Below are 22,778 nucleotides of genomic sequence, written 5' to 3'. Positions count from 1 at the left end.
AACAAGTGCTGTCCAAGTTAAGGAGCAAAAAAGACATACATTTTCACAATATTCCTAACATATGAAACAGGGGGGAAAGTCTCGCTGAGCGCTGAGTTGAGTGGGTGTCTGTTGCAGTGACAGGGGGCGAGGGAGGCCCAACCCACGGCAGCAGATTGGACAAATGCTGACTGTCACGCCCATAGGTGGAGACTGTGGTCGATTTTGAGGCGCGGTTGAAATACTCACAGTTGTACCCCAGACATCCTTTAATTTGAGCTCAGCCACCGTGAGGTTCGCTCTCACAAAAGGGGGATCTTCTCGCTTTCCAAACCTAGGGAAAAAAAGGGGGTCCGTCCGGATTTTTTCCTCTTTGGCAAGATCTACCTATCCCTGAGCTGGATTTTTAAATCTCAAAACTCCTTGAGGTTTTTCTTTTTAGATTTTATTTTTTTGTTCAGAAAACCTAAAGGAAAACATGGGAGCCCAGTTGTCCAAGGGTGGAGTAGCTGTTGAGGGGAAAGCCGCCGCCGCCGACCCTGCTGCTGCCAAAGCCAATGGCCAGGTAAGTAGGCCTACCTAACATCTCAGGGATCCACATGGCACCCAACGCCCACTTCCAGCATGGGTGCCACGGTAGATCTCAGGGCAGCGATAGAAACCGAGTTAATCCTCTTTGTATATAAACTAAACGCAGCGCAAATACCAGCCTCAATTAACAAACCACCTGTTTCTTATGGAAGGTTGTCGAATTGAATTAAAACGGGCTTGCTAAAAACCAGGGGACATCTAGACTAACCGGCGAGTGGCTCCTAGCCCATCGGTGGTCGTCCCCACACAGCCGTGCACCAGACCTCCCTTTGTTAATTCCGTCTGACGGTCGCACAAGTGAATGTATATGCAGGATTTATGCAAAAACGGCAGATCGGGGTCTGCAATCGTTAATTCGGGCGTGTTTTCTCTCATGGGTTTACTGTAGCGGGGCAGTTAATCGCTCGCACGTCGAACAAAAGATGCGAGGCGAACGGTGCAAAGGATGCAAATGCGCTCTGCTGGAGGCGCATTCTGCGGAGTTGCAAACAAAGCGAGGACAGGCGCCAGTACAAATCCCTCTGGCTCCAACTCATACAGCTGGTACATTCACACATTTTCACCAATAATTGGATGATTTCGGTTTAAAAAAAAAGTGTAAATGCATGGCGTGTTTTGATGATCGACGCGTAATTATTCAATTAATGAATTGGGTTGCGAGTTTAGTTGACGGCTTGTTTCAGCCTGATCCCAAATCAGATGATGCCCATTCAGAGACGATCGTGAACTTGCATTCTCGGATAAAATAATTTGATTCAAACAGTCACTCCCTTATCACTGTGCTTGCAGTTGTTTTATTGGACATGATTAGGATGTCCAATAAGGCGATATTGGTTAGATTAACATGACTGTGGCTTTGTCAGTGATTGGAAACGGTGTTTGCTCCACTGCGACCAGACATGAAGTGCATGTTGAGAGCAGCGGTAGATATGAACTGCAGCACTTGCATGAGAGCAGCAACCAGGTTTCTCGGGGATTCCTTTGTTCCCAAACTGCTTGGTGGACTGACATCTTCATGCACCACTACTGCCCCCATGTGTTTGGAAAGAGTCACGCAAACAGCTGTTGAATTCCCCAGTCTTGAACATTACCCAGGCAAGCATCTTTCCTCAAATACAACATGGAGCAACTGTTGGGCTAATGCTAATCAGTCATATGCCACAAGTCAAATAACACATTTCTTCAAAGCAGTATGGTTTCATCTTCACTCAGTCCATCTGAATAGGTCAGCGGTTGCCCTTGCCACAGGCAACATGTTTATTTGAGCCACTTTCATTATCTTGATGCTAATGAGTTCTCTTTTTCACAGGAGAATGGACATGTCAAAACCAACGGCGATGTCTCGGCCAAGCCTGATGGAGATGCGGCCGCCACAGACGGAAACGGGACAGCCGAGCCAGCCAAGGAGGGCGAGACCGGCGCCGGAGACGCCATAGAGCCCGCTCCCGCAGCTGAGGGCGAGGCCGCCAAAGCGGAGGGCGAGGCGGCCAAGGACGGCAAGAAGAAGAAGAAGTTCTCCCTGAAGAACTCCTTCAAGTTCAAGGGCATCTCGCTGAAGAAGAGCAAGAAGGCCAGCGAGGAGGGCAAGGAGGAGGCCACCTCCCCCACGGCGGAGGACAAGCCTGAGGAGAACGGCCACGCGGCCAAGGAAACCAAAGAGGAGACGCCGGCTGCCGAGGCCAAAGAGGAGGAGGAGGCGGCCGCGGCCCCCGAGGGAGAGGCCAAGGCAGCCGAGGAGGCCCCCGCCACAGAGGCGGCCCCCGCCGAGGAGGCCGCCGCCGCCGCCCCGGCCGAGGACACGACACCCGCAGCCTCCGAGGGCGAGGCCAAGGCAGAGTGACTGCACCCCGTCACGGCACCTGAACTGACTTTCCAAGATTAAAGTATATAAATATATATATGAGAGACTCGTGCCACGTTCTTAAAGTTATAAACAAAACTACAAAAGAAGACAAAGAAGGATATATCACGTTTGCTGATTCAACCACCAGTTCACTGCCTTTTATTAGTTCTTCGACAGACGGAATCTCACCGGGCCCTCTCATGATGAAAGTGTCGGCGTGTGTCGCCCCCTCATGGTACACACAGGGACTGGCGTGTGGCGAAGGTAATGGATTGGATGTGGAGCGAATCAGGAATACTGACTTATTTTCCCAATTCATGGAGAAGCATCCTTGTAACAGCGTGGCAGCCCTATAACATTTTATTTTTCTTTCTCATCTTTTTGGGATCTAAAAATCGACAACGGTTATGGAGCGGGGCAGACCATCTCCTTCACTCGAAATGACTGTTATATGGACACATAAACCTTTCAAATGATCTTATTAATTTTTAGAATTCTACATTCCTATGTTTTACCCCCAAATTTCAAGTATTTTGTGCTGTATAGAAAAGTGAAATTCAAGGAGGGGAGGCGGAAAGAGCTATGTCTTTGTTCGTGCATTTTGATTCTTTTCTGGCTAAAACCACATTCAAGCTTTGAGTCTTGCAGTGTTCACATTTCAGAGTTTATGATGCAGGGGTTGGGATTGTGTACAAAATGTGAGCTTTTTATCTGCAAATTGTCTCTGTAAATATGTTTTGGCCAATATTTTTGGTTCTCTTTATTTTGCTATCGTTTAAAGATGTTAATGGTTTTATTGTAACTTTTAATAAGGGTAAATAAATGTTTGATCCCCTCTGTCTGTGTTTCGCCTTGTGATTTGCACCTCAAGACACACTGCTACAAGACGGGCGGGTGTTGGAAAGGACAGATTTAAAGTGTAACATCCCTCAGCACTTTGGTTGGGGCCAGCCGAAGTATCTTCTCATAGATTACATCATTTTTACACATGAACTTGAGCATATTTGTGCACCTTTCTTATATATATATGTAGGTAATATTGAAATCAGCCCCGAATTAGTTGAAATATATATATATTTTTTCCCCCTAAGAAGTATACACAACATAGTTTCCACATCACTGCAACAGCCAGATGATGGGGAAATCGCTGAGCCAGTTAAAACAATATGACTTGTTGCTTCCGAAGGCACTTTAGACACAGAAACCAACATAGGAAATGAAACCTAAATTAAGTGGAGCATTAACTATTCAGGTTGCAAGGGCCTGAGTCATATTTTTAGTTTTCTCTGTTCTGCTTCTGCATGGTGTAATATCACAAGATGGCAACACCTGCACTAATATCCTGGAGAAAATTAATTCTGAACTGATTTTCTTGACAATTCTTGCAGCTGGAAGTAACAGTTTCTCCAGCACAACAAAGTGGGATTTGTCATAGTAGGATCTCTGTCTCATTTTTTCTAATATAATGGACACAAGCTATTGGAGCATATTTGACACTGAGTCATTAAAGGCCACTCTTGTCCTATTGAAAACAGAATAAATTCTTTGTCAGGCATTTTAAACAGTATCTGCAACAGTATCTTAATGTGAAGCTGGTTGACTATGATGGTCTGTGGCTCCCTCTGGTGGAAAGACAACACATTGTATGTGTGGCTCCTGGCCATTCCAGGTCAGGAGTGTGGGCCTGTTTTCAACCATTTTTTAGTAGGACGTAACACTTAAACAAGAAAGTTTCAAGAGATACCAAATGAACGATTGGTTGAAAAGGCAGCCTTGTATCCTTGTCCAAGATCTTGTATTATTTAGTGCCTTGAAGTATTTGAGCTTTGGTACAATAGCCTCTATGCACTAAAGGATTTGTTGGCTGATTGCTTCTGTTGAAATCAGGCTTGCATGAACTCTGAAAGATGATTATTTCTGTGAACTGATCACATTTTTGCAAACAAAGCCTTTTTCTTCAAAGTTGCAAAACCTGTGGGTCTTGCAGAATGTACTGGACGAAAAGTTTAATGATCTCTTAGCATATGTACTGTAGGCTTTTTAGTTGTATTTTTTTCAGGTAAATTCCACTCATTTGTAATACTTTTAGGCTACACCTACATCTGATATCAAATGATTTAATAATGATCAAGAGCTATAGCTCAGATGAATATATCTTGTTTTTAAGGAGCAGTCGGGGGGGGGGGGGGGGGGGGGGGTCGTTGTCATTTTTCACCGTATGTTGCAACAAATGTCTTACCATGCATGTTAGTGTAGTGTCCTGTGCCTGCTGGCCACAGCACCGACCAGAAGACCGACTGTCCATTGGGATGAATGGATAAAGTGCTCCTCTGGCGCCCCCTAGTGTCCAGATGTTGTGACTTAGTTTCATTTCCCAGGAAACGATACTCTGAAACAGCTCTTCAAACCCAAAACTGTCGTCATGGATCTGGGTGCGTATTTGACAAATAGCCTATGTATAGGCCTATATGTGTTTCTTAATGTTCCTTCTTACTGTTTAATGTTTGTCATCACAGCGTGTGTTTGATGGGCCAGCTGAAAATGTAATTGTAAACGGATTAGATGCTCATTTTGTTTTCCTCTTCCTCTTGTGTTTTTAGTAACCGCCGTCGCGACTGCAGCAGGTGCAGGTAAGGCACTACGAAAATCCTTCAGGAATCAGTTGACATCATCTGTGTTTAGTTTTCAACAAATTTTAACCCACTTTGATGTTTAAAAGGACTTTACGGAGCCCCTAAAGTCCCGAAAGGTGATATTTTTTTATCTTGTGCGCACAAGTTAATTATCTTGTGGGAACAAGTTATTATCTTGTGCGCACAAGATAATAACTTGTTCCCACAAGATAAAAAAATATCACCTTGTGCGCACAAGTTATTATCTTGTGCGCACAAGATAATAACTTGTTCCTACAAGATAATTAACTTGTGCGCACAAAATAACAAAAAAAACACTTTTCGGAACTTTAGGGGCTCCGTAGGACTTAAACATTTAAATCTTTCCATATTAAAATTTTCAATTTTGCGTACATCTACCGTGTTGCTCTCGCCCCTCTCCAGTAGGTGCCGTGGCCCTGGCCCCTGTCGCCCTGGGGGCCATAGGTTTCACCTCAGCTGGAATAGCAGCAGGCTCGTACGCTGCCGGCATGATGTCGACTGCTGCGATTGCTAACGGAGGAGGAGTGGCAGCAGGGGGTGTGGTGGCTGTTTTGCAATCAGCAGGTAAAAGCAATAGCTGAAAATGTTCCACATATTTTATCCAGTTGTGTCATCAGTTATATCATAGTGGTGAGACGATGAAACCAATGGAATGATAATTAAAGGGGCACTATGATCTTCATAGGAGGTTATTGGGATTGGGAGTGTCTTCAGGTTGGCAAGTTTTTGTTCCAAAACAGAGGACGGGCTGGAAAGATGAGTTTTGAAAACCAGAAATCTCAGCACCTGGCGAAGCAATCATTGAGACATTGGCATTGATTAACAACACTACTATCAGCCCCATGCACATATATCATGGTCATTTTAGGCCATTGGGGCTGCAAAAATCTTACTTATTGCACCTTTAATTTACCAGTTGGTAATCAAGAGAATGATCTTCTGAACATACTTTGTCCCAGTTGTGTAATGTTATCCGACGACTGGTGGAAGGACTGCCTCAAACAGGATGTGATGCTGTATTTACGCTCTGCTGACACTCTCCTGCCCTGTTGAGGATCCTAACCTCTGTGTAATCTCACTGTAGGTATGGCGGGTCTGTCAACAGCTGCCACTGCAGCTGTGGCCAGTGTTGGAGGAGCTGTGGGAGCTGTGCTGGCTGAGTCCACTTAACCCATGAAGGAATGAGATGAACATTTACATAATGCCAAATGAAGAAGGCAGTTACAAATGATGTTAGTTCAGTTACTAAAGCAGATTTCAGGAAGTTTGAAAGTTACCTTGTGTGATAAATCTGAGTAACCTGAGTTGAATTTTGTTTTTATTTCTTTGCTAAACATTCAGCCTAAAATGTCCTTCCAAGAACCCAGTTTGATGACACAAAAATGATGGCAATGTGGAAGGTTCAGCGCAGGTATCATTTCCGGACGCTGATTGGCCCTAAAGCATAGTCATTTTGACACCATGTAATCTGAGGGCAATTAAAATTGCATTTTGTTTTCTTGCACTTGCAAGGTTGAACACTTCTACCTTATTCTACTGTGTCAAATTTGAAGAAAATCGAATTAAAATGCATTTGAAAAGCTGTTTCTTGGTTTATTAATACATTATGACCAACCAGGTCGCTGCATTCAAACACTGTTGGGCTGAAGTGTCTGTGATACAAAACATAAAAATAGAAATATTAGAAGTGATTTTTCATTAGTGATAATGAGGGGAGGCTTTAACTAACCCAGCATGTCCCCAGTCCATGTGCACAGCAGCATGCGGTCTATGTATGGCCAAAAGAAGTCTATGAAGATTCCAGAAGATGATGTTGTGTTTTGCTGTCACAGCTAGGACTTTAAACCCCACTACATCACATCTGTATCTGCTACTTTCCAGTCAGTCCTAGCATGATTGGATGGATGGCTGTTGTGAATGGGAAAGAGAAACCATTTTTGAAAACCTTTTTTGAAAAAAAAAAAAAATATATATATATATATATATAAATTGTTAAACTAATGATCCACAACTTTTTCATACAAATAAATGTCGATCCAGTTCATGAAAGCTTTGATACTTGCTGTTCTCATCATGGTCTAAATTACAAGTTCACAAGTGTCTGTGTATCTATGCTCATGTGTGTGTGCGTGTGTGTGTATGTATGTGTGTTTTCCAGTCCAGCTAAATATATTGATGTGAATGATTGTATTTATAGGCTACAAAGGAATGCCCAAAAGTTTGTAGGAACAGTGATGGTCATTTGTTGCCACCTAGTGGTTGAATCAGATTCACTGCAGACAGAGTAGTGACAGACTCCTTTACCTTCACGCGACTTATTTTCTACTCAAATACTGTTACTCTGACTTGAGTAAAATGTATATAATTAGCAGTACTTCATCATAAATAAAATATTCCACAACTCTGTCCACCAGTAAATGCTAACAAAATGAAAAATCTAAGTTAGTGCAAACACTTTTATTGAAGCACAGATAAGCACTCACATTCAGCTCTATGGGCAATTTAGAGTCTCGAATCTACCTGCACGTTTTTGGAATGTGGGAGGAAACCGGAGCGCCCGGAGGAAAACCACACAAACACAGGGAGAACATGCAAACTCCAGACAACAGTGTTAACCACTGAGCCACCCTGCCGCCCCTATTGCATTCATCTTGAAAAAGAAAATTCTCCAGATTTTCTTGTGATGACGAGATCTTCAGTAGTTATGAGAACTTTTCTCTGTGTTCAGAAAAGGATCAAAAGGTTGAAGTTGGTTTCTCATTAGCAGCTTCTCATTTAGAAGTGAAGGGAATCAATTTAAGGGCAATAGGGTATTGGTTCCAGCTTGGTCCGATAAAGTTTTCTATCTCAAATCAGGGGCCTATAATGGTGCTGTGAACAATCTGACAGAGGCCTTTTAAGGGTTAAATGTTTTTAAGGGGAAAAGGATGTCTGCTCTCCTAGGAGATAGACTTGGACAATGCAGATTTCGTGCTGTTCTGGACAGATGAAAATCTGCATTCCAATTAATTTAACATTGTCAAAGTTATGCCATATTGCGCTCACAATTGCACCACCAATATGTCAGATGTCCTGTGTTATAGACCTGCCACTTTCTGAGGGTTCAAGGTATGTCACTGCCCCATCTGTAGGATCGCCCTGCCAGGATTTTGATGTTGTAGTCTTGGAAATGCATGTGCAATGGAGTGCTGAGAGTCTGCAGGTTTTCATTCCAACCAAAGACCACAGCAGCTGATTTCACTGATCAGCTCCTCCTCTCTGCTTGAACGTGTGTTAATCAGTGAAATCACCTTCTGTATCCTTTGGTTGGAATGAAAAACCTGCAGACTCTTGGCTCTCTGTGGCGCATGCTTGGCTATCCCTGAGCAAAAATGAGGCCCTGGCCTTAGTGAAACACATGATGTTGCCTGGGTCTGATGCACCGAACCAATGCTGATATCCAGAACAACATTATCAAACATTCTGTGGCTGCTATCTTGAGGAGTACCAGTCAATGGACCATTCAAGAGTGCTGATTTGATTACATATGGCCATGGCTGCCATTAGATATAAAGAGTCCATACTACTGATTGTTCCTTTAATAACAATGATGGCTGGTCATCAGCAGGTGTGACTGAACAAAAGAAATGGAGGTGACAAATTAGCTATGAAATCTAAATGACAAATTAAAAAAAATAGAATAAATAAAGCAGCAAATGTGCAAAGTAGCAAAACAATTGTAGATGTTTTTTGGTCCTGGTTGAACACATCATGCAGTTTGGGAGCCTCTGCCTCCTTGCTTGACGAACAGAAACACTCCTAGAACAGAAACAGAAAGACTTTTAGGTAGTTTCCCAAGATGAATTAGGTTACATGATCCATTATGTTTTTAAGAGCAATCAGGACTATATCAGGTTAGAAATTATATGTTCTGTAGTTTTTTGTGATCGTTTTTTTGCAATTATACTGATGTCTCATCTCAGAAATGGCATGTTTGTGTCTTGTGCCTGCTGGCCGCAGCAGCAGCCAGATGTGACTTTCATTTTGTGACTTTAATTTCTCAAGAAGTGATACTCTGCCCTTAATAAAGCCAGATTCATTCCGAATTGCCAGAATACCAGAAAATAAGACTTCCTGTTTGGGTGTTTAGCCTTCAAAATAAAAGCCCCAGATTTTAAATGTGCAGAAATACCGTTTTAAACCAGTTCATTTGTACGTAATCGACAAATCCAGTGAGAACCCAGATTCATATTTGATGCCATGTGTCACACTCTGACTCTGAGTGAGGGTAGTGAGCCGAAAGGCAGAGTGAAAAAAAGATGGTAACAAAAAATACTAGTATAGGGAAAAACCTCAAGACAAACATGGCAAGCAGAGATGTGGTTGTTAAGTGAGTTCCCATTTATTCTGGTCGACCACAACAAATCCAAAATAGTGTTTCACCTCCTCCAATGTGACAAAAAACAAGCAATGCTTACATATAATACACAGACTCCTGCAAAGAGACAGTAACCATAGTCATCAAGGTTCACACTGCACAGCAGCTTTTACCTGATTGCCGCTTTGGGCTAGATGCAGCCAATAAGCTCCTCCTTTCGACAATAATTACCCTTCTTCAGCAATTAATTAAATACAAAATACATTTCCAAACAGTCATAAATGAGACTTAATTAGTTGCTACAGTGCAGGTATTACCACCTGCCTAAACACCCCCCCTCACAGGCACTACAAAGTGCAGCTTGAGGGCCCACTGGGGTCTTTTCTACAACCAGACCAGCAAGTACTGTAGTAAGAACAATTAGACAGAACAGTTGTCGTCCTCTTTCTTTAAACATTTCACCTTTAAGCATTTCACCTGATTTTATGGCACAGGAGACTGAACCTAGACTAGACCTAGTGTGTGCACCCACTAGCCGAGCTTTAGCAAGTTACCTGGCTGTAGGCTACTGTGAATTAGCTGTGTTTGTCATGAATGGTTGCAGTGTTAGGGTAATAATCTGCCACATCATGATAATAAAAAATGCCATAAAATTAACTATAAAGGCTGCATATATTACACTGTGCAGAATACACACAGAAGACTGACTAAAGTGGGCTGTACCAGTTCACCTTTCATTACTGCATATAGGTTCTATGGCAACAGACCTGTACTTTCACAACACATAACATTTAGGCCCAAACTATTTATAACCAGATCACAAGTGTCCTGTGCCTGCTGGCCACAACACCGGAAGACCGACTTTCCATTGGGATGAATGGATAAAGTGCTCCTCTGGCGCCCTCTAGTGTCCAGATGCTGTGACTTAGTTTCGTTTCCCAAGAAGAGATTCTGCACTTCTCTATAAAGCCCCACCTCAGATACAGCTCATCACAAGAGAGACTGATCCCAGAGGAAGACGGACCAGACCAGAGCTAAACTGACATGGGACTGTGTGAGTATAGCCTAATTGTTCCTTTAACAAAAAATATAGATTTATTTGACAGATAACATTTCTATGAGCATATGACCATTGCCGAATGGATGCAAAAATTGGTTGAGATTCAAGATGGGCACCGGGGAGGTAGGCCTATGATGCTGTCAGATGAAAACCTTCTGCCACCAGCTTGTTGTCTGACATGATTTCATATTTAAATAAACCGATGTAAGCAACAGTTTGTTCATTTTTATATAGCCTACATAGTATGTTTATGAGTAGTCTCGCTATTAAAAGAAATAGATTGCTTCGCTAGCAAACTGCGCAGCTTTTCTGGGACTGAATTTTGTTTATGTTGGTACAAACAATATTAGAAAATTAAATACACCGCATTCATGCGTGTAACTGCGGTCAGGAACAGGAACAATAGAGATTAACTGAATAACAACCCCTTGTGTAATATTGCTTAAACATAACCAGTTGTGGCTGCAGATTTGCAAGTTCAGGCTTGACGTTTTGTTTTCCTCTTGTGTTTAGTAACTGCTGTCGCGCTCACAGCAGCAGGAGCAGGTAAGGCTTTATAGGAAAATCCTTCAGGAATCAGTTGTCATCTGTGTTTAACATCTTTGAACCCACTTTGACGTCAAAGTCTTTAAACATTTGTTTTCATCTTTGAATATTAAATGGTAATGCATAATGGCCTGATCAGTGACAACTACCGTGTTGCTCTCGCCCCTCTCCAGGAGGTGCGGTGGTCCTGGTCCCGGTCGCCCTGGGGGCCATAGGTTTCACCTCAGTCGGAATAGCAGCAGGCTCGTACGCTGCCGGCATGATGTCGACTGCTGCGATTGCTAACGGAGGAGGAGTGGCAGCAGGGGGTGCGGTTGCTATCCTGCAATCAGCAGGTAAAAAGCAATAACTAGGAGGCAATCACATCAACGTGTAAGCAGAGCTTGATTTAGAGGTCTCTGATTGGCCGTCTCACCAAGTTCACTGCGCCTGTGTTGCGCTCTGTGATTGGCTAAGACGAGCATCGCTCAGCAGCAGCTAAACTTGTTATTGTCCTCCGTTATGCTCTAAGTTGTAAGGATTTGTGGTTGTGAACTCGGATCATTATCTCCTCCCATTTTGTCCCTATTCTCAATGACTCATTTTAGGAAGTCTAATGCAGAAGCAGGATTTGTTGTCTAGCCTGTGACTGTTTTGTCTCTTGTAAAATAAGGAAGGGCAAGTTGAGGAGGATGTTTTTGATTCTGCCCTTTGATTCTGTTATCCAAGGACGGGTGGAAAGAGTACCTCAACCAGGTTGTGATGCTTCATGCTCTGTTGAGGATCCTAACCTCTGTGTAATCTTACTCCAGGTATGGCGGGTCTGTCAACAGCTGCCACTGCAGCTGTGGGCAGCGCTGGAGGAGCTGTGGGAGCTGTGCTGGCTGCACTCATCTGAGACCAAATATTAACCCATGAAGGAATGAGACCAACATTTACATTATGCCAAATGAAGAAGACAATTACAAATTATGTTGGTTCACTTACTAAAGCAGCCTAAAATCTCCTTCAGAGTAGTCAGTTTTATGACACAAAGTATCATTTTCAGGATGCTGATTGGTCCTGATGCATCGTAATTTTGACACTATCTGAGGGAAATTAAAATGGCATTTTGTTTTTTTGCACTTTACGCTAAGAACACTATTGCATTCGGCCAATTTTAAGAAAATCAAATTAAAATGCATTTGAAAAGCAGTTTCTTGGTTCATTCATATTTTATGACCTACCAGGTCGCTGCACTCAGACACTATAGGGCTGGATTTTCGATGTGATAGAAGACAGTCAGGCTTTTCCACTGGAGCCGCTTTTGTAGCTTTGTAATCCACTTTGCCGACTGGAGGACCAGTCAAATATTACATCACCAGCAAAGGTGCTGTAATTTTTCAACTGATCATTTACATTGGCTGCAAAATATCCTTCTAATGACTATCTGTATTTGCATGGATATGTCGATGAAATGTATTTAAATTATTTTTCTTCACCAGACCGTTTTCCCATTTAGGGGAAAAGTTTCCACATTTGTCCTCCAGTTTCTCTAAAAGTACTTGTTTGTATTTATGGTATTCTACATTGAAGCCATCAGGAACAATGAACTGAAAGCACCTATCGCTGCCCCATGGTTTCAGTGTACAATGCTAGCAATAACAAGCCAGAATATTGACCTTATAACAATGTGACTTCATCTTGTGAGATCATTTTTACAATGTCAACCGTAAACAAAACAATTACATTAACCAACAAAATCAAGACACATTGAGGAAAAGATTTTTAATTGCCAAGGCACAATTGGCAGTGTTGGTGATGACTGTGAAAGAAAGTGGGTGAAGCCAATGATAAAAAAAAAGGAACATGTCCATTTAGACTTTTATTATTATTATTATAAACTTTATTTATAGCACTTTTGAAAACAAAATTACAAAGTGCTTTATAGAAGCATTAAAAGAGAGGACCAAAGATAGCAGAAACAGCATAAGAAGACCACAACAAGCAAGAAAACACCTGAATAAAAATTTAAGATAAAGATATAGGACAAGGAGCAGAAGAGAGCCCTCTAGGATCAAAAATTAAAGAAAAGACACAGCTCAAAAAATAACAAAACACAAAATGAGGAATTTCAACAGGACATTATGCACATTATGGCCTTAGTTTCTCTGGCAGGACATTCCAAAACAGTATTCATATTATATTTCACAGAAAGCATAGCTCCTGCGAAGTGTCAGAAATATGAGTTTGATAAGGGTGGGCATAACATGCAGACATTAAGCAAGTGCTACTTCTCACATGAGCGCATGCCTCACGCCTTATCAAAAGCAGCCAAACTGCACCATGGTTCAGTGCCAAGAGGTCTTTTCCTTATTGCTCCCCAATTTTCCAAGAGAAACAGAATCATGTATAATAAAATTAATGTAATCATGCAATTTAATGTATTACATCAACAGGTCTTATAAAAATTTCAACCCATTTAGAAGGACATTTCCAACAGTTATTACATTATCAGTTGCTACATGCCTTAACTACATGTCCCTTTATTCTCCAGTCTTCTGCACAGACTGGGGCTTTGCAGTAATGTCCAGGCTACTTTGGTGTTGAAGAACCTTCGGTAACGCTTTATTTTACAGCCCGCTAATTACGTTGTAATTATGGGGTACTAATAAAATAACAATGCTGTAGTTACAGGGTAACAAAACAAGAAGTCCAGGAATTAAGGGGTAACAATTATGTAATTATGAGAGATTTATGAGGTAGGCTAATTATGGTGTAACTATTTTCGTAATTACCGCATACTTAAAAAATAATTACAGGATACAATAACGCAATTAGGGGGACAAAACAAATGTTATCGGTGCCTGTTCCCTGTAGTTATGGAGTAAGTACAAGGTGTGCAGGCTGTAAAATAAAGCAGTGCTTGTTCCCCTCTTGTTCACAGTAATTATAGGGTAAATACAAGGTTGCCTCACAGTAAATACAGTTCAACAGAAAATCACATATGTCCATCTTACTAATCAATGTTAGGAGAGGAGACCCTAGACCAGTTGTTTGGTGACATTTCTGTAACAATATAGCATACACAAAAAATATGGAACATCAACACACAGTAACAGACTTAATTGAACATACAAGAACTTTATTGAATTTAATATACAATATGTTGAGATTAAATATCAAATATGTCAATTTTATAATATATGATGTAATAAAATGTAAAATAAAAACCTTCATAATCCTTTTATAAAACAATTTAGGGTCTAAATTTGGCTTTTAGGGGGAGAAGCTTCTGCCTTTTCTTCAGGTCTTCCATCTTCTCTTGCAGTTCAGGGCAGCCTGGACAAAAGTCCTCAGCTGAGCACATAGTCCTTCAATGTTGTCCCAGCCATGAACTTAGGGACCGCAAAATCCTCCCCCTCCGAAGCTAGTGCCACCTGTAAACCACACAGTTATTAAATGATATGGCATTACAATCATCCCTCAAAAGAAAAAAAAACGTTTGAATTGTCACGAAATAAAATTCATTAAATGTTCCCTTTTAGGACTGGATGGTCAATTTATTTGATCAATTTTTAATAGTTAATATAAAAATGGGGAGTAGTGAATAAACAAAAATGTGACTACAACTGATGTAGGACAGCTGTCAGACACACAAGTGCCATTGCATGTTCTCAACAACATCACAGTAGTGATGCGCAGAGGTGGTAGAAGTACACAAATTCCCTACTCAAGTAAAAGTGCAAATACTCATCTAAAAATATACTCTGGTAGAAGTTGAAGTACCATTTCAAATCCTTTACTCAAGTCTAAGTATAAAAGTACATGGTCTTAAATTTACTTAAAGTATAAAAGTAAAAGTTGTTCTATAAAAAAGTCATTTCTAATGAACTAAACTGGTTCTCTATTCAGCGTTCCTCTGAATCCCAGATGAGAAAGAGTCTGCAGCTCAAATCACTAACGTTAATTCTAGCAGCTGAATTCACTATGTTAATTCTCTCTCTCTTGTTGCTTCTCTCTTCTTCGTGTTGCTTCTCTCTCTGTCCCTTTCCTTCCTTTGTGGTGGCACTTTGCTGAACAAGCAGCCAATCACATCTGGCTCTTGATCAGCTGCTTCCGGGATGGAAGCTGTCTGATGCACAAAATACATTTTTTTTAGAAAATCAGTTGATGATTTCCAAAGAGTAACGAGTCTGTTTTGAAAATGTAGTGAGTAGAAAGTACAGATTTTTCTTTTGAAATGTAGTGAGTAAAAGTAAAAAGTCTTCAGTGAAAGACAGATACTTGAAAATCTTACTTAAGTACAGTAATGAAGTATTTTTACTTTGTTACATCCCACCTCTGGTGATGCGTAAGATTAACTAGATAACGTTTGCTAGCTTGATATTCTATGCAGCCAGCTTGCTATCGTAGCAAATGTTGGCTTACCCTAATAATCAAAAATGTAATTTTCGGAGAACAGCCATATCCTTTGTTCTTCTTTGCACATTCACTGTGAGCAAATTCCTCTATGAACCGACTAATGTCGCCACTTGGGAGAGCTGGAAGATCATTAAGACGTTAAGTTGTAAAACACCTTGTTTCCATTTTGAAGAGGACTGGTCCGGACCAGATCCGATGTTACCTGGTTATGACATCACTTCCTGTTAGCGTATCACAGTGTGAAAAGGCTCATTGGGGTCATTTAGATCCCATTATGTAAGCTGCAGATTCCAGACACAATGCATGTCATAACTCATCAATCTTTATTTTCTATAGATTCTGAGCATCATACATACATATGTACATACATACATACATACATACGTACATATTTTTCCACATGTTCGGTAAATACCGATGTCCATTAGCTGACATTAGTTCTCTGACAAGAGGGGAACAAGCACTGCTTTATTTTACAGCCTGCACACCTTGTACTTTCTCCATAACTAGAGGGAACAGGCACCAGTAACATTTGTTTTGTCCCCCGTAATTATGTTATTGTACCCTGTAATTATTTTTTAAGTATGTGGTAATTACGAAAATAGTTACACCATAACTACCTTATAAGTCTCTCATAATTACAAAATTGTTACCCCTTAATTCCTAGACTTCCTGGACTAGTTTTGTTACCCTTAACTACAACATTGTTATTTTATTAGTACCCCATAATTACAAACTAGTTACACCGTAATTAGCGGGATGTAAAATAAAGCGTTACCGAACCTTCTTTGTCCTGGGCAACTCTCTAAGCTATCCCATAGGGCACGTGACACGCCACCACCCCCAACTCCACAGCCTGCTTGACATGACTCTTATTATCATCAAAGAAGATGTGGGGCCTGATCTTCTCCAGCATGGGGCCCTTGGGAGCCCCCGCCAGAAAGAGAGCCTTATCAGTCTCCAGATCCCATGACTGCAGAGTTTTTAGCGCTCTGAAACCCGAACTGCCTGCATTGCGGGCCGTCACCAGGTAGGTCAGAATGGGGCAGTCCATGCGCCGGCCTTTGCTGTAAAACTTCTTCTGTAGCTTCCTTAAAGCCTCCAGGAAGCCCTTCAATGGCCCCTGGAGAAAGAAGGCAGGGAAAAGGAGAGTTAGCCAGGACTCTCTACAGTCTACATTTAGTAACACCTGAATTCTGGCTTGTAACATATTAAGATCAAGAGCATAAAATGTTGCAGTATGTTTCAGTTAAAAATTGTGATTGCCAAAAGGAGTTTTATTTCAAAACTTCAATTGAAACTTGAACTTGAACATGAATAATGTGTGATGTAAGCTGACATAAGGGTTGAATTAATCTTCATGCCTGCACCATAGCTTCAGCGAAGGCATTGAGAATGTGTTTTAAACCAGAGTATACAGATGACCATTACCTTGTATTCTATAGGCAGAGTTTGTACAGTTTTTTTGGATGTATGCGCTACATTTTCATTATCAATATGGTACTGAATATACTGAATATATTGCTGTGCACATACGTGGTTCAGTGGCTGGTTCTTGTGTTCGTCCTCGTGCTCTAAGAACTTGTCCAGTCCGTGAGCCTTGAAGACGCGCTCAGACTCATCAGAGAAGAGAACAGCATCGCCGTCAAAGACAACACACAGCTGGGTCTCCGACACTTCCTTCATCTTCTCCAGGGTGAACATGGTGGCTGCTGCTATACCTGATGCACAGACATTAGTTCACACACACATGTTGTCATGTTGTCACGCACAATTATAGAGATTACACCTTTGTAGCTTCATAAATAATTCAAGTTTTCCAGAAACTGCTCAAGTTTCTCTGTTTAAATTATTAGCGTTGCAAATCGGTTATGTATCAGCTCCATATTAATGTTATTACAGCACATTCCACAGACTATGATAAACATTTGCCTCCTTAGTGTTGAAATGGTGTAATATAGTCTCTTAAGTGATATGTGGCTTCTCTCACTACACTGACCTTCCTCCAGGGCTTCTTGAACTTTGACTGGGTCAGCAGACAGGTACAGGTTGGTGTGGTAGGCCTTTAAGAAGCCTATGGGACTGTTTCCCCCAGTCATACAGAAGCGCTCAATGAACAGTTCTGCAAGAGGAAGAATAAAAAGCTCAGTGAACTATTGATGTGGATAAAATGTTAGGCTCTGTGTTACAGCAGATACTAATGCTGACACAGAGATACATGAGAGACAACTGATTTATCTCACACTGCTGTGAATTAATCATATAGAAACAAAAACATCAGCAATGAGATTTTGTTTGTATTTGTCACTGTGGTTGTTATGTGAAACCGAGTGGTATGATGAGGGAATAGTTTATAGTGTTGATATATGTTCTTGTCATACTTTTGGCTCTATAAAATCAGAGTAGCACACTACCCGGCTGCGTAGGGCCCCGCGGCTGCTAGGGGGCCCCGTTGTGCCACCGTTCTGTGTTTGTTTTTGTTTTGTTTTTAGCATAGACTGTAAAAAAAGATCGCCGCCATGGTGACATTTTTTGGAGCCTGTGCAGCTAGAGTGAGCCTGAGGTTCGTCCACAGAGCCGCAGCGTCGCCTGCTATTGGCTCGTAATCGCCAACCTGTCGATCACTAGACAGGCGACCTGTCAATCACAAGGAAAACAACCCCATTTTATAATCGTTATATCCCGTTAATGACGCAATTATCCTGAAAATCGCCATATGGACACACAGAAGAAGTGAAATTAGCTATTGACACCATAACCTCTTGTCGAAAAAATTTATTGACTTGACTGAATTTGGGTTGTGGTCCCATTGACTTGCATGGAGTTGAGTCTTGACTTTCATTCTGTGTTAAGATTATTGTGAAATTCAAACACTAAATATAGTTTTGAAGCTCGTAAAGGTATGGTGACAAGCCAGCCCAGAGGGAAACTACTAGCTAGTGCAGGGCCAAAAAGAACGTACAAATCTTTTGAATCATTCTCAAGCTCGAAACATACCAAGTCTGTAGTAGTACATACTGGTTCCTCTCACTTCGAGTTTCCATCAAAGCTCATTGAACAAGTCCGGCTAGTTGCCTTTCTCCCCACCCGCTCTCTCTCAAGCCTATGCACTGAGACAAGTGGCTACATGCTGCAGTGAGCCACAGTACCACTGTCAATGATCGCCGTGTACCTTTACAAAGACTTCGCACTTTCAAACTGGCTCTTTGAGGAAGTAGTACATTGTTGAGCGAGCCGTTCATTACTTACGTAACCCGTATACTGAATACTGGAACTCGACTCAACATGGCAGCGGTACTGAATGCTGGAGTTGCCTGCAAATCACACTGTGCCTGCGGTATTTACCACAAAAGAACTACTATTCTTTGTAGGGACGATTGATAGACATGTTTCCACTGAAAAAACAAATAATATTGTTTGTGTTAGTATGACAACCTAGTGTATTTTCTTGTATTGAGCAGTTGTATTGAGTCGTGTGCCGACTTGTGGTTTTCCCCTCGGGGCTTGCCGTACTGCTTTGTTGAATGACTCGTTCATGTGCCAGTATACTGAAAACTGCTGCTCGTCTCGGACAGTTTGCAGATACTGTGTCTGCGGTGTTTGGCGAGGCTCGCGGCTGCAGTTTTCAGCTTGGTTTTTAGTTTTGCATATTGGTGTAAGTAATCTTTCAATATTATTGCAAATAATCTTAAATAAAAGTGTACTTTTGTAGTTTACAAATTACTTTCTTAATAACAAACACACACACCAATTAGAAAATTACTATTATAGTGTTTCTTTCAACATATAAAATAGACAAGCAGAACCAGTAAAACTAAAAATAAAACACTTTGCATGACTTCGTAGGTTATTATTTAAAAGTGGTATGATAAAATAATGAAATAAATAAAATTTTAATGGATTCGGCATGTGCTGTCGCCATGCATGTATTACATTGACTCCCTAACAATACTAGCAAATTAGCATGCCCTGCCCTCTGCTGGGCTAAAGGGTGTGCAGCATGTAATGACAGTAAATGCGATAAGGGACACAGGACATTGACCGGAAGTTATGAAGAAGGTTAGAACAAGGTATGTCATGCTGTTAGATCTTGGTTGACGACACCCCCAGACAGCTCAACAGTAAGTTCTGGTATCCCATAACCACCCTCTACACACCCAGTCTCAACACTGATCTGAACCTAGTAAATGAGTAAAGTATCTACACTTACGCTTACACATAGTTCAATTCCTAACCTTGTTATTGTCCTCAACAACAGGCTAATGAAACAGCTGACCCTACTGGCTTGAAACGACTTACTCAGCAGTTCAGAATTCAAAGTGTATCAACAAATATCGGGTAAAACACGGCTGAAAAGCCCCCTCAGTAGTTCAGAAATTGAATTGTATCAGCGAAAGTAATTTTAAGTAAATCTCACGAAAGTTGTTATTTAATTAAGTGGAATCCAAATCATTGACGTGTGTGTTTGTGTCTCTGTGCATGCGTGTTTGCATGTGTGTGCTGATATTGTTGCTGACTTTGTCTACCATCCCTGAGGCTGTCTGCATTTCTGTGTATAAGCCACTCACTGTGATGTTTAATGGTGTTGATCAGCCTTTGGTCGTGTGATTCATTCTGATGGTTGTTGGTCATGAGCACGACATCAAAGAGCTCCTCGCTCTCGGGGTAAAGCTCCCTCAGCTGAGTATTCACCGCCTCCAGAGCCTGGGAACACGACCAAACACATCTGTGTTACAAGAAAGGTACTGACAATACTCAATCACTGTGCGTTGGGGTTGGAAGTGTGTGTGTGTGTGAATTAGTGTTTGTGTGTGTGCATCTATGAGGCTCTGTCATGTGTGTGTGTCTGTGTGTGAGTTAGTGTTTGTGTTAGTGTTTAGGGCTCATTATTCATTCACTGCCAAGCCTGGGAACACAACATAACACATATTGTGTTAAAAAAAAGGACTGACAATATTGAATCGCTCTGCATTGGGTTTGAAAATGTGTGTATGCATCTGTGTGTGTTTGTGAAATTTCTTTGTGTGTGTGTGTGTGTGTGAGTTAGTGTGTTTTTCTGTGTGTGTGTGTGTGTGTGTGTGTGTGCATGTGCCTGTGTATGTTTCCCAGCCTCTCTCTCCACAGTGTCTGACCTTGACAAAAGAGAAGGCCGGGCCGGGGCTGAAAGGCTCAGCCTCATGCTCCACCTGGTACTTGATGTACTCCTCCATGCCCTGCTGCTCGTAGATCTGCTGCTCCTTCTCCATGTTGAAGAGCACGCGTGACGACACTGCAATGGTGATGGCATTCTCTGGCTTGGGCTGGAGGATGAGAGGATAGAAATGCCTCATATTCTAACCCACATCCAACTTTGGAGTGACTACACAAACTCAATGCAGGCACAGATCAAGGGCGGATATTTCATTTCACTGTTGGGGGGGACAATAAACAGAAAAATTTCTCAAGAGCAATTCCTGAAGGGGACACCAAAGGTGCCGCCAAAAGTACTGTTGTATTAAATGTATATAGAGGTCCATTATGAAACATTTCCATAAGCACTTCATTCCTTTCTTATGAAGATTTTATCAAATTGCCTTTGATATTACTGGGGTCTTTCTACTTACTTGGCGTTTCGGTGCACTGAAAAATGATTGGATGTCTGTTTTTCTTTTCTCTGCCATTTTAACTGACCTGGCTGGCTGATAAATACACACACACACACACACACACACACACACACACACACACACACACACACAGCATGCAGGTTATTTACAGTAGTAGGTGAGATGCAACACCCATTAACTGAACTAAAGCTAATATATGCCTAATTAGATTTAGTTTTCCCGAAAAAGCAGATCTTTAATGTTTTGCTGTCAATGTGTAAAAGTCCAGAACACTATGAAGCCTGCCAGAAACTTACTTCAGGGTCTTTTTTAAGAATTAAGTCTTCATTTATTTCCAAAATTATAAACAAAATTACATAGTGGCAGCCATTTTACATGCAGTAAGAAAAAAAGAATATACTTAGAACCTAATTACGTAGGGTAAGTTAATCTTAAATAGCCTATTATATTATAGAAATATTACTGTTACCATCTACAAAAGATAATTTTGGTATGAAAACCCGCATTTTAATTTAACCAACTATCCTGTATCATAAATACATGTCTGGCATTTGTAACAAACCAAACCGCTTGAAAATCGGTCGAAAATTCAGTGAGTTATGATGATTTTAATTGTGGACAGACCTCCTGCCTCCATACACATACATGCATTAGGAGACGCGGCTGCTCCGTACCAACACGCTGACGCACAAGATTCAACCGCGAGGTAACGGAACAAAATGTAGTCTGGTTACAATTGTGAATGTGTTTTATTCTATTGAGTGGTAGAAGTAAAGAAAAATGTCTGACACATCCTTTGTTTTAAGTTAACCTTTGCGAAGCAGCTACTTACTGGAGGTCTGCCACCACTGACACACTTCCAGAGATGCGTCTATAATTAGCACAAGTGCTTTCAATGCATATTATTATATTATTTAAAATCATATAGTTATGTTTACAATGATATATTGAGGGGGACAACTCTCTGTTTTTCCCAGGAAGGGGGGGTCCGGACCCCCCTGCCCCCCCCCCGTAATTTCCGCCCATGGCACAGATGGAGCGATCCCCCCAAGGCCTTTAGCCATGAATCCGGCAAGCTGACTGTATGACCATGTGACTGTATCAACAAGTAGATAATGCATTAAAATTCCTATCATAGGTATTCAAATTTTCCTCTATTTATATACTTTACAAAGTATATAGGCCCTTGGTTTGGTATGGGCGGGAGTCCCTTCCCTTCAGGTCACTAACCCAACCTTAGCTCCTGTAGGCCTAGAAGCCGGAAAAGGGATATTCCCTGAGTTCCCCCAAGAGAGAAGGTTAGTAGTTTTAAGTTTGCTAGATTTATGACCTATCTTTGTATCTAGACTTTATTTTAGCCAACCAAGTTTAAAATACAGGCCACCCTGGCGAGAGCAAACTATTACCCCTGAAAAAGTGTCTGCAGGCTTACTGTTAAATCACAAGTCTCCACCCCACCTGCATCATCACATAGACTGCCACTCCTGACTAGCCACAGGTACCATTGTGTGTGTGGCGGTCGCAACGCGTGCGCGTCGCGACCGCATCGGCCTCGCGTTTGCGTCTGCCGCGCGCCCCCATTGAAATGAATGGATTTGAGCGCGCAAAAGGCGCGGCATGTGAACCGGCCCACAGCCATCATGATCACTGATCAGTGAAAAAGATAAAAAAAGAAAACTATTCACTGTATGGGTCACCACGGCTCAGCATGCGCTACGGCGCTACTGCGGGTCCCCCTTTCACCCCTCCCCTCCTCCTT

At 41.6% G+C, this 22,778-nt stretch overlaps 3 protein-coding genes and 1 long non-coding RNA gene across 4 annotated transcripts; 3 read left to right on the top strand and 1 right to left on the bottom strand.

Annotated features, from left to right (window-relative positions):
* The first annotated feature begins 263 nt into the window (after window positions 1-263).
* Window positions 264-3,250, top strand: marcksl1a (MARCKS-like 1a). The gene is made up of 2 exons (XM_071899858.1): window positions 264-544; window positions 1,880-3,250. The coding sequence occupies exons 1-2, from the start codon at window positions 458-460 to the stop codon at window positions 2,408-2,410; spliced, it is 618 nt and encodes a 205-aa protein (XP_071755959.1). The 5' UTR covers window positions 264-457; the 3' UTR covers window positions 2,411-3,250.
* Window positions 3,251-4,783: 1,533 nt separating this feature from the next.
* LOC144542560 (uncharacterized) lies at window positions 4,784-6,651 on the top strand. The gene is made up of 4 exons (XR_013507301.1): window positions 4,784-4,845; window positions 5,014-5,043; window positions 5,470-5,631; window positions 6,152-6,651. It is a non-coding gene; the product is annotated as an uncharacterized LOC144542560 (long non-coding RNA).
* Window positions 6,652-10,356: 3,705 nt separating this feature from the next.
* On the top strand, window positions 10,357-12,203 carry LOC139912251 (interferon alpha-inducible protein 27-like protein 1). The gene is made up of 4 exons (XM_071900011.2): window positions 10,357-10,478; window positions 10,998-11,030; window positions 11,204-11,365; window positions 11,822-12,203. Exons 1-4 carry the CDS (start codon window positions 10,469-10,471, stop codon window positions 11,905-11,907), a joined length of 291 nt encoding a protein of 96 aa, XP_071756112.2. The 5' UTR covers window positions 10,357-10,468; the 3' UTR covers window positions 11,908-12,203.
* A 3,571-nt stretch (window positions 12,204-15,774) lies between these two features.
* Window positions 15,775-20,743, bottom strand: LOC139911657 (cytosolic 5'-nucleotidase 1A-like). The gene is made up of 5 exons (XM_071899225.2): window positions 20,546-20,743; window positions 19,982-20,117; window positions 17,413-17,535; window positions 16,950-17,134; window positions 15,775-16,536 (listed from the first exon to the last, which is right to left on the bottom strand). Exons 1-5 carry the CDS (start codon window positions 20,741-20,743, stop codon window positions 16,219-16,221), a joined length of 960 nt encoding a protein of 319 aa, XP_071755326.1. The 3' UTR covers window positions 15,775-16,218.
* Between the last annotated feature and the right edge of the window lie 2,035 nt (window positions 20,744-22,778).

The sequence above is a fragment of the Centroberyx gerrardi genome, chromosome 17 (genome assembly GCF_048128805.1).
Source record: "Centroberyx gerrardi isolate f3 chromosome 17, fCenGer3.hap1.cur.20231027, whole genome shotgun sequence".
NCBI lineage: Eukaryota > Metazoa > Chordata > Actinopteri > Beryciformes > Berycidae > Centroberyx > Centroberyx gerrardi.
Note: the sequence above shows the minus strand (reverse complement) of the source record. Positions and strands in the feature narration are given on the sequence as shown.

What these genes read in the sequence shown, in the direction of transcription:
- marcksl1a (XM_071899858.1), top strand. Translation starts at nt 458, where the DNA reads ATGGGAGCCCAGTTGTCCAAGGGTGGAGTAGCTGTTGAGGGGAAAGCC. An exon ending in CTGCCAAAGCCAATGGCCAG is followed by an intron (nt 545 to 1,879) that starts GTAAGTAGGCCT and finishes TCTTTTTCACAG; the next exon opens with GAGAATGGACATGTCAAAAC.
- LOC139912251 (XM_071900011.2), top strand. An exon ending in GCTCACAGCAGCAGGAGCAG is followed by an intron (nt 11,031 to 11,203) that starts GTAAGGCTTTAT and finishes GCCCCTCTCCAG; the next exon opens with GAGGTGCGGTGGTCCTGGTC. An exon ending in TGCTATCCTGCAATCAGCAG is followed by an intron (nt 11,366 to 11,821) that starts GTAAAAAGCAAT and finishes ATCTTACTCCAG; the next exon opens with GTATGGCGGGTCTGTCAACA.
- LOC139911657 (XM_071899225.2), bottom strand. Translation starts at nt 20,743, where the DNA reads ATGAGGCATTTCTATCCTCTCATCCTCCAGCCCAAGCCAGAGAATGCC. An exon ending in CAACACCATTAAACATCACA is followed by an intron (nt 17,536 to 19,981) that starts GTGAGTGGCTTA and finishes TTCCTCTTGCAG; the next exon opens with AACTGTTCATTGAGCGCTTC. An exon ending in TCAAGAAGCCCTGGAGGAAG is followed by an intron (nt 17,135 to 17,412) that starts GTCAGTGTAGTG and finishes TCTGTGCATCAG; the next exon opens with GTATAGCAGCAGCCACCATG.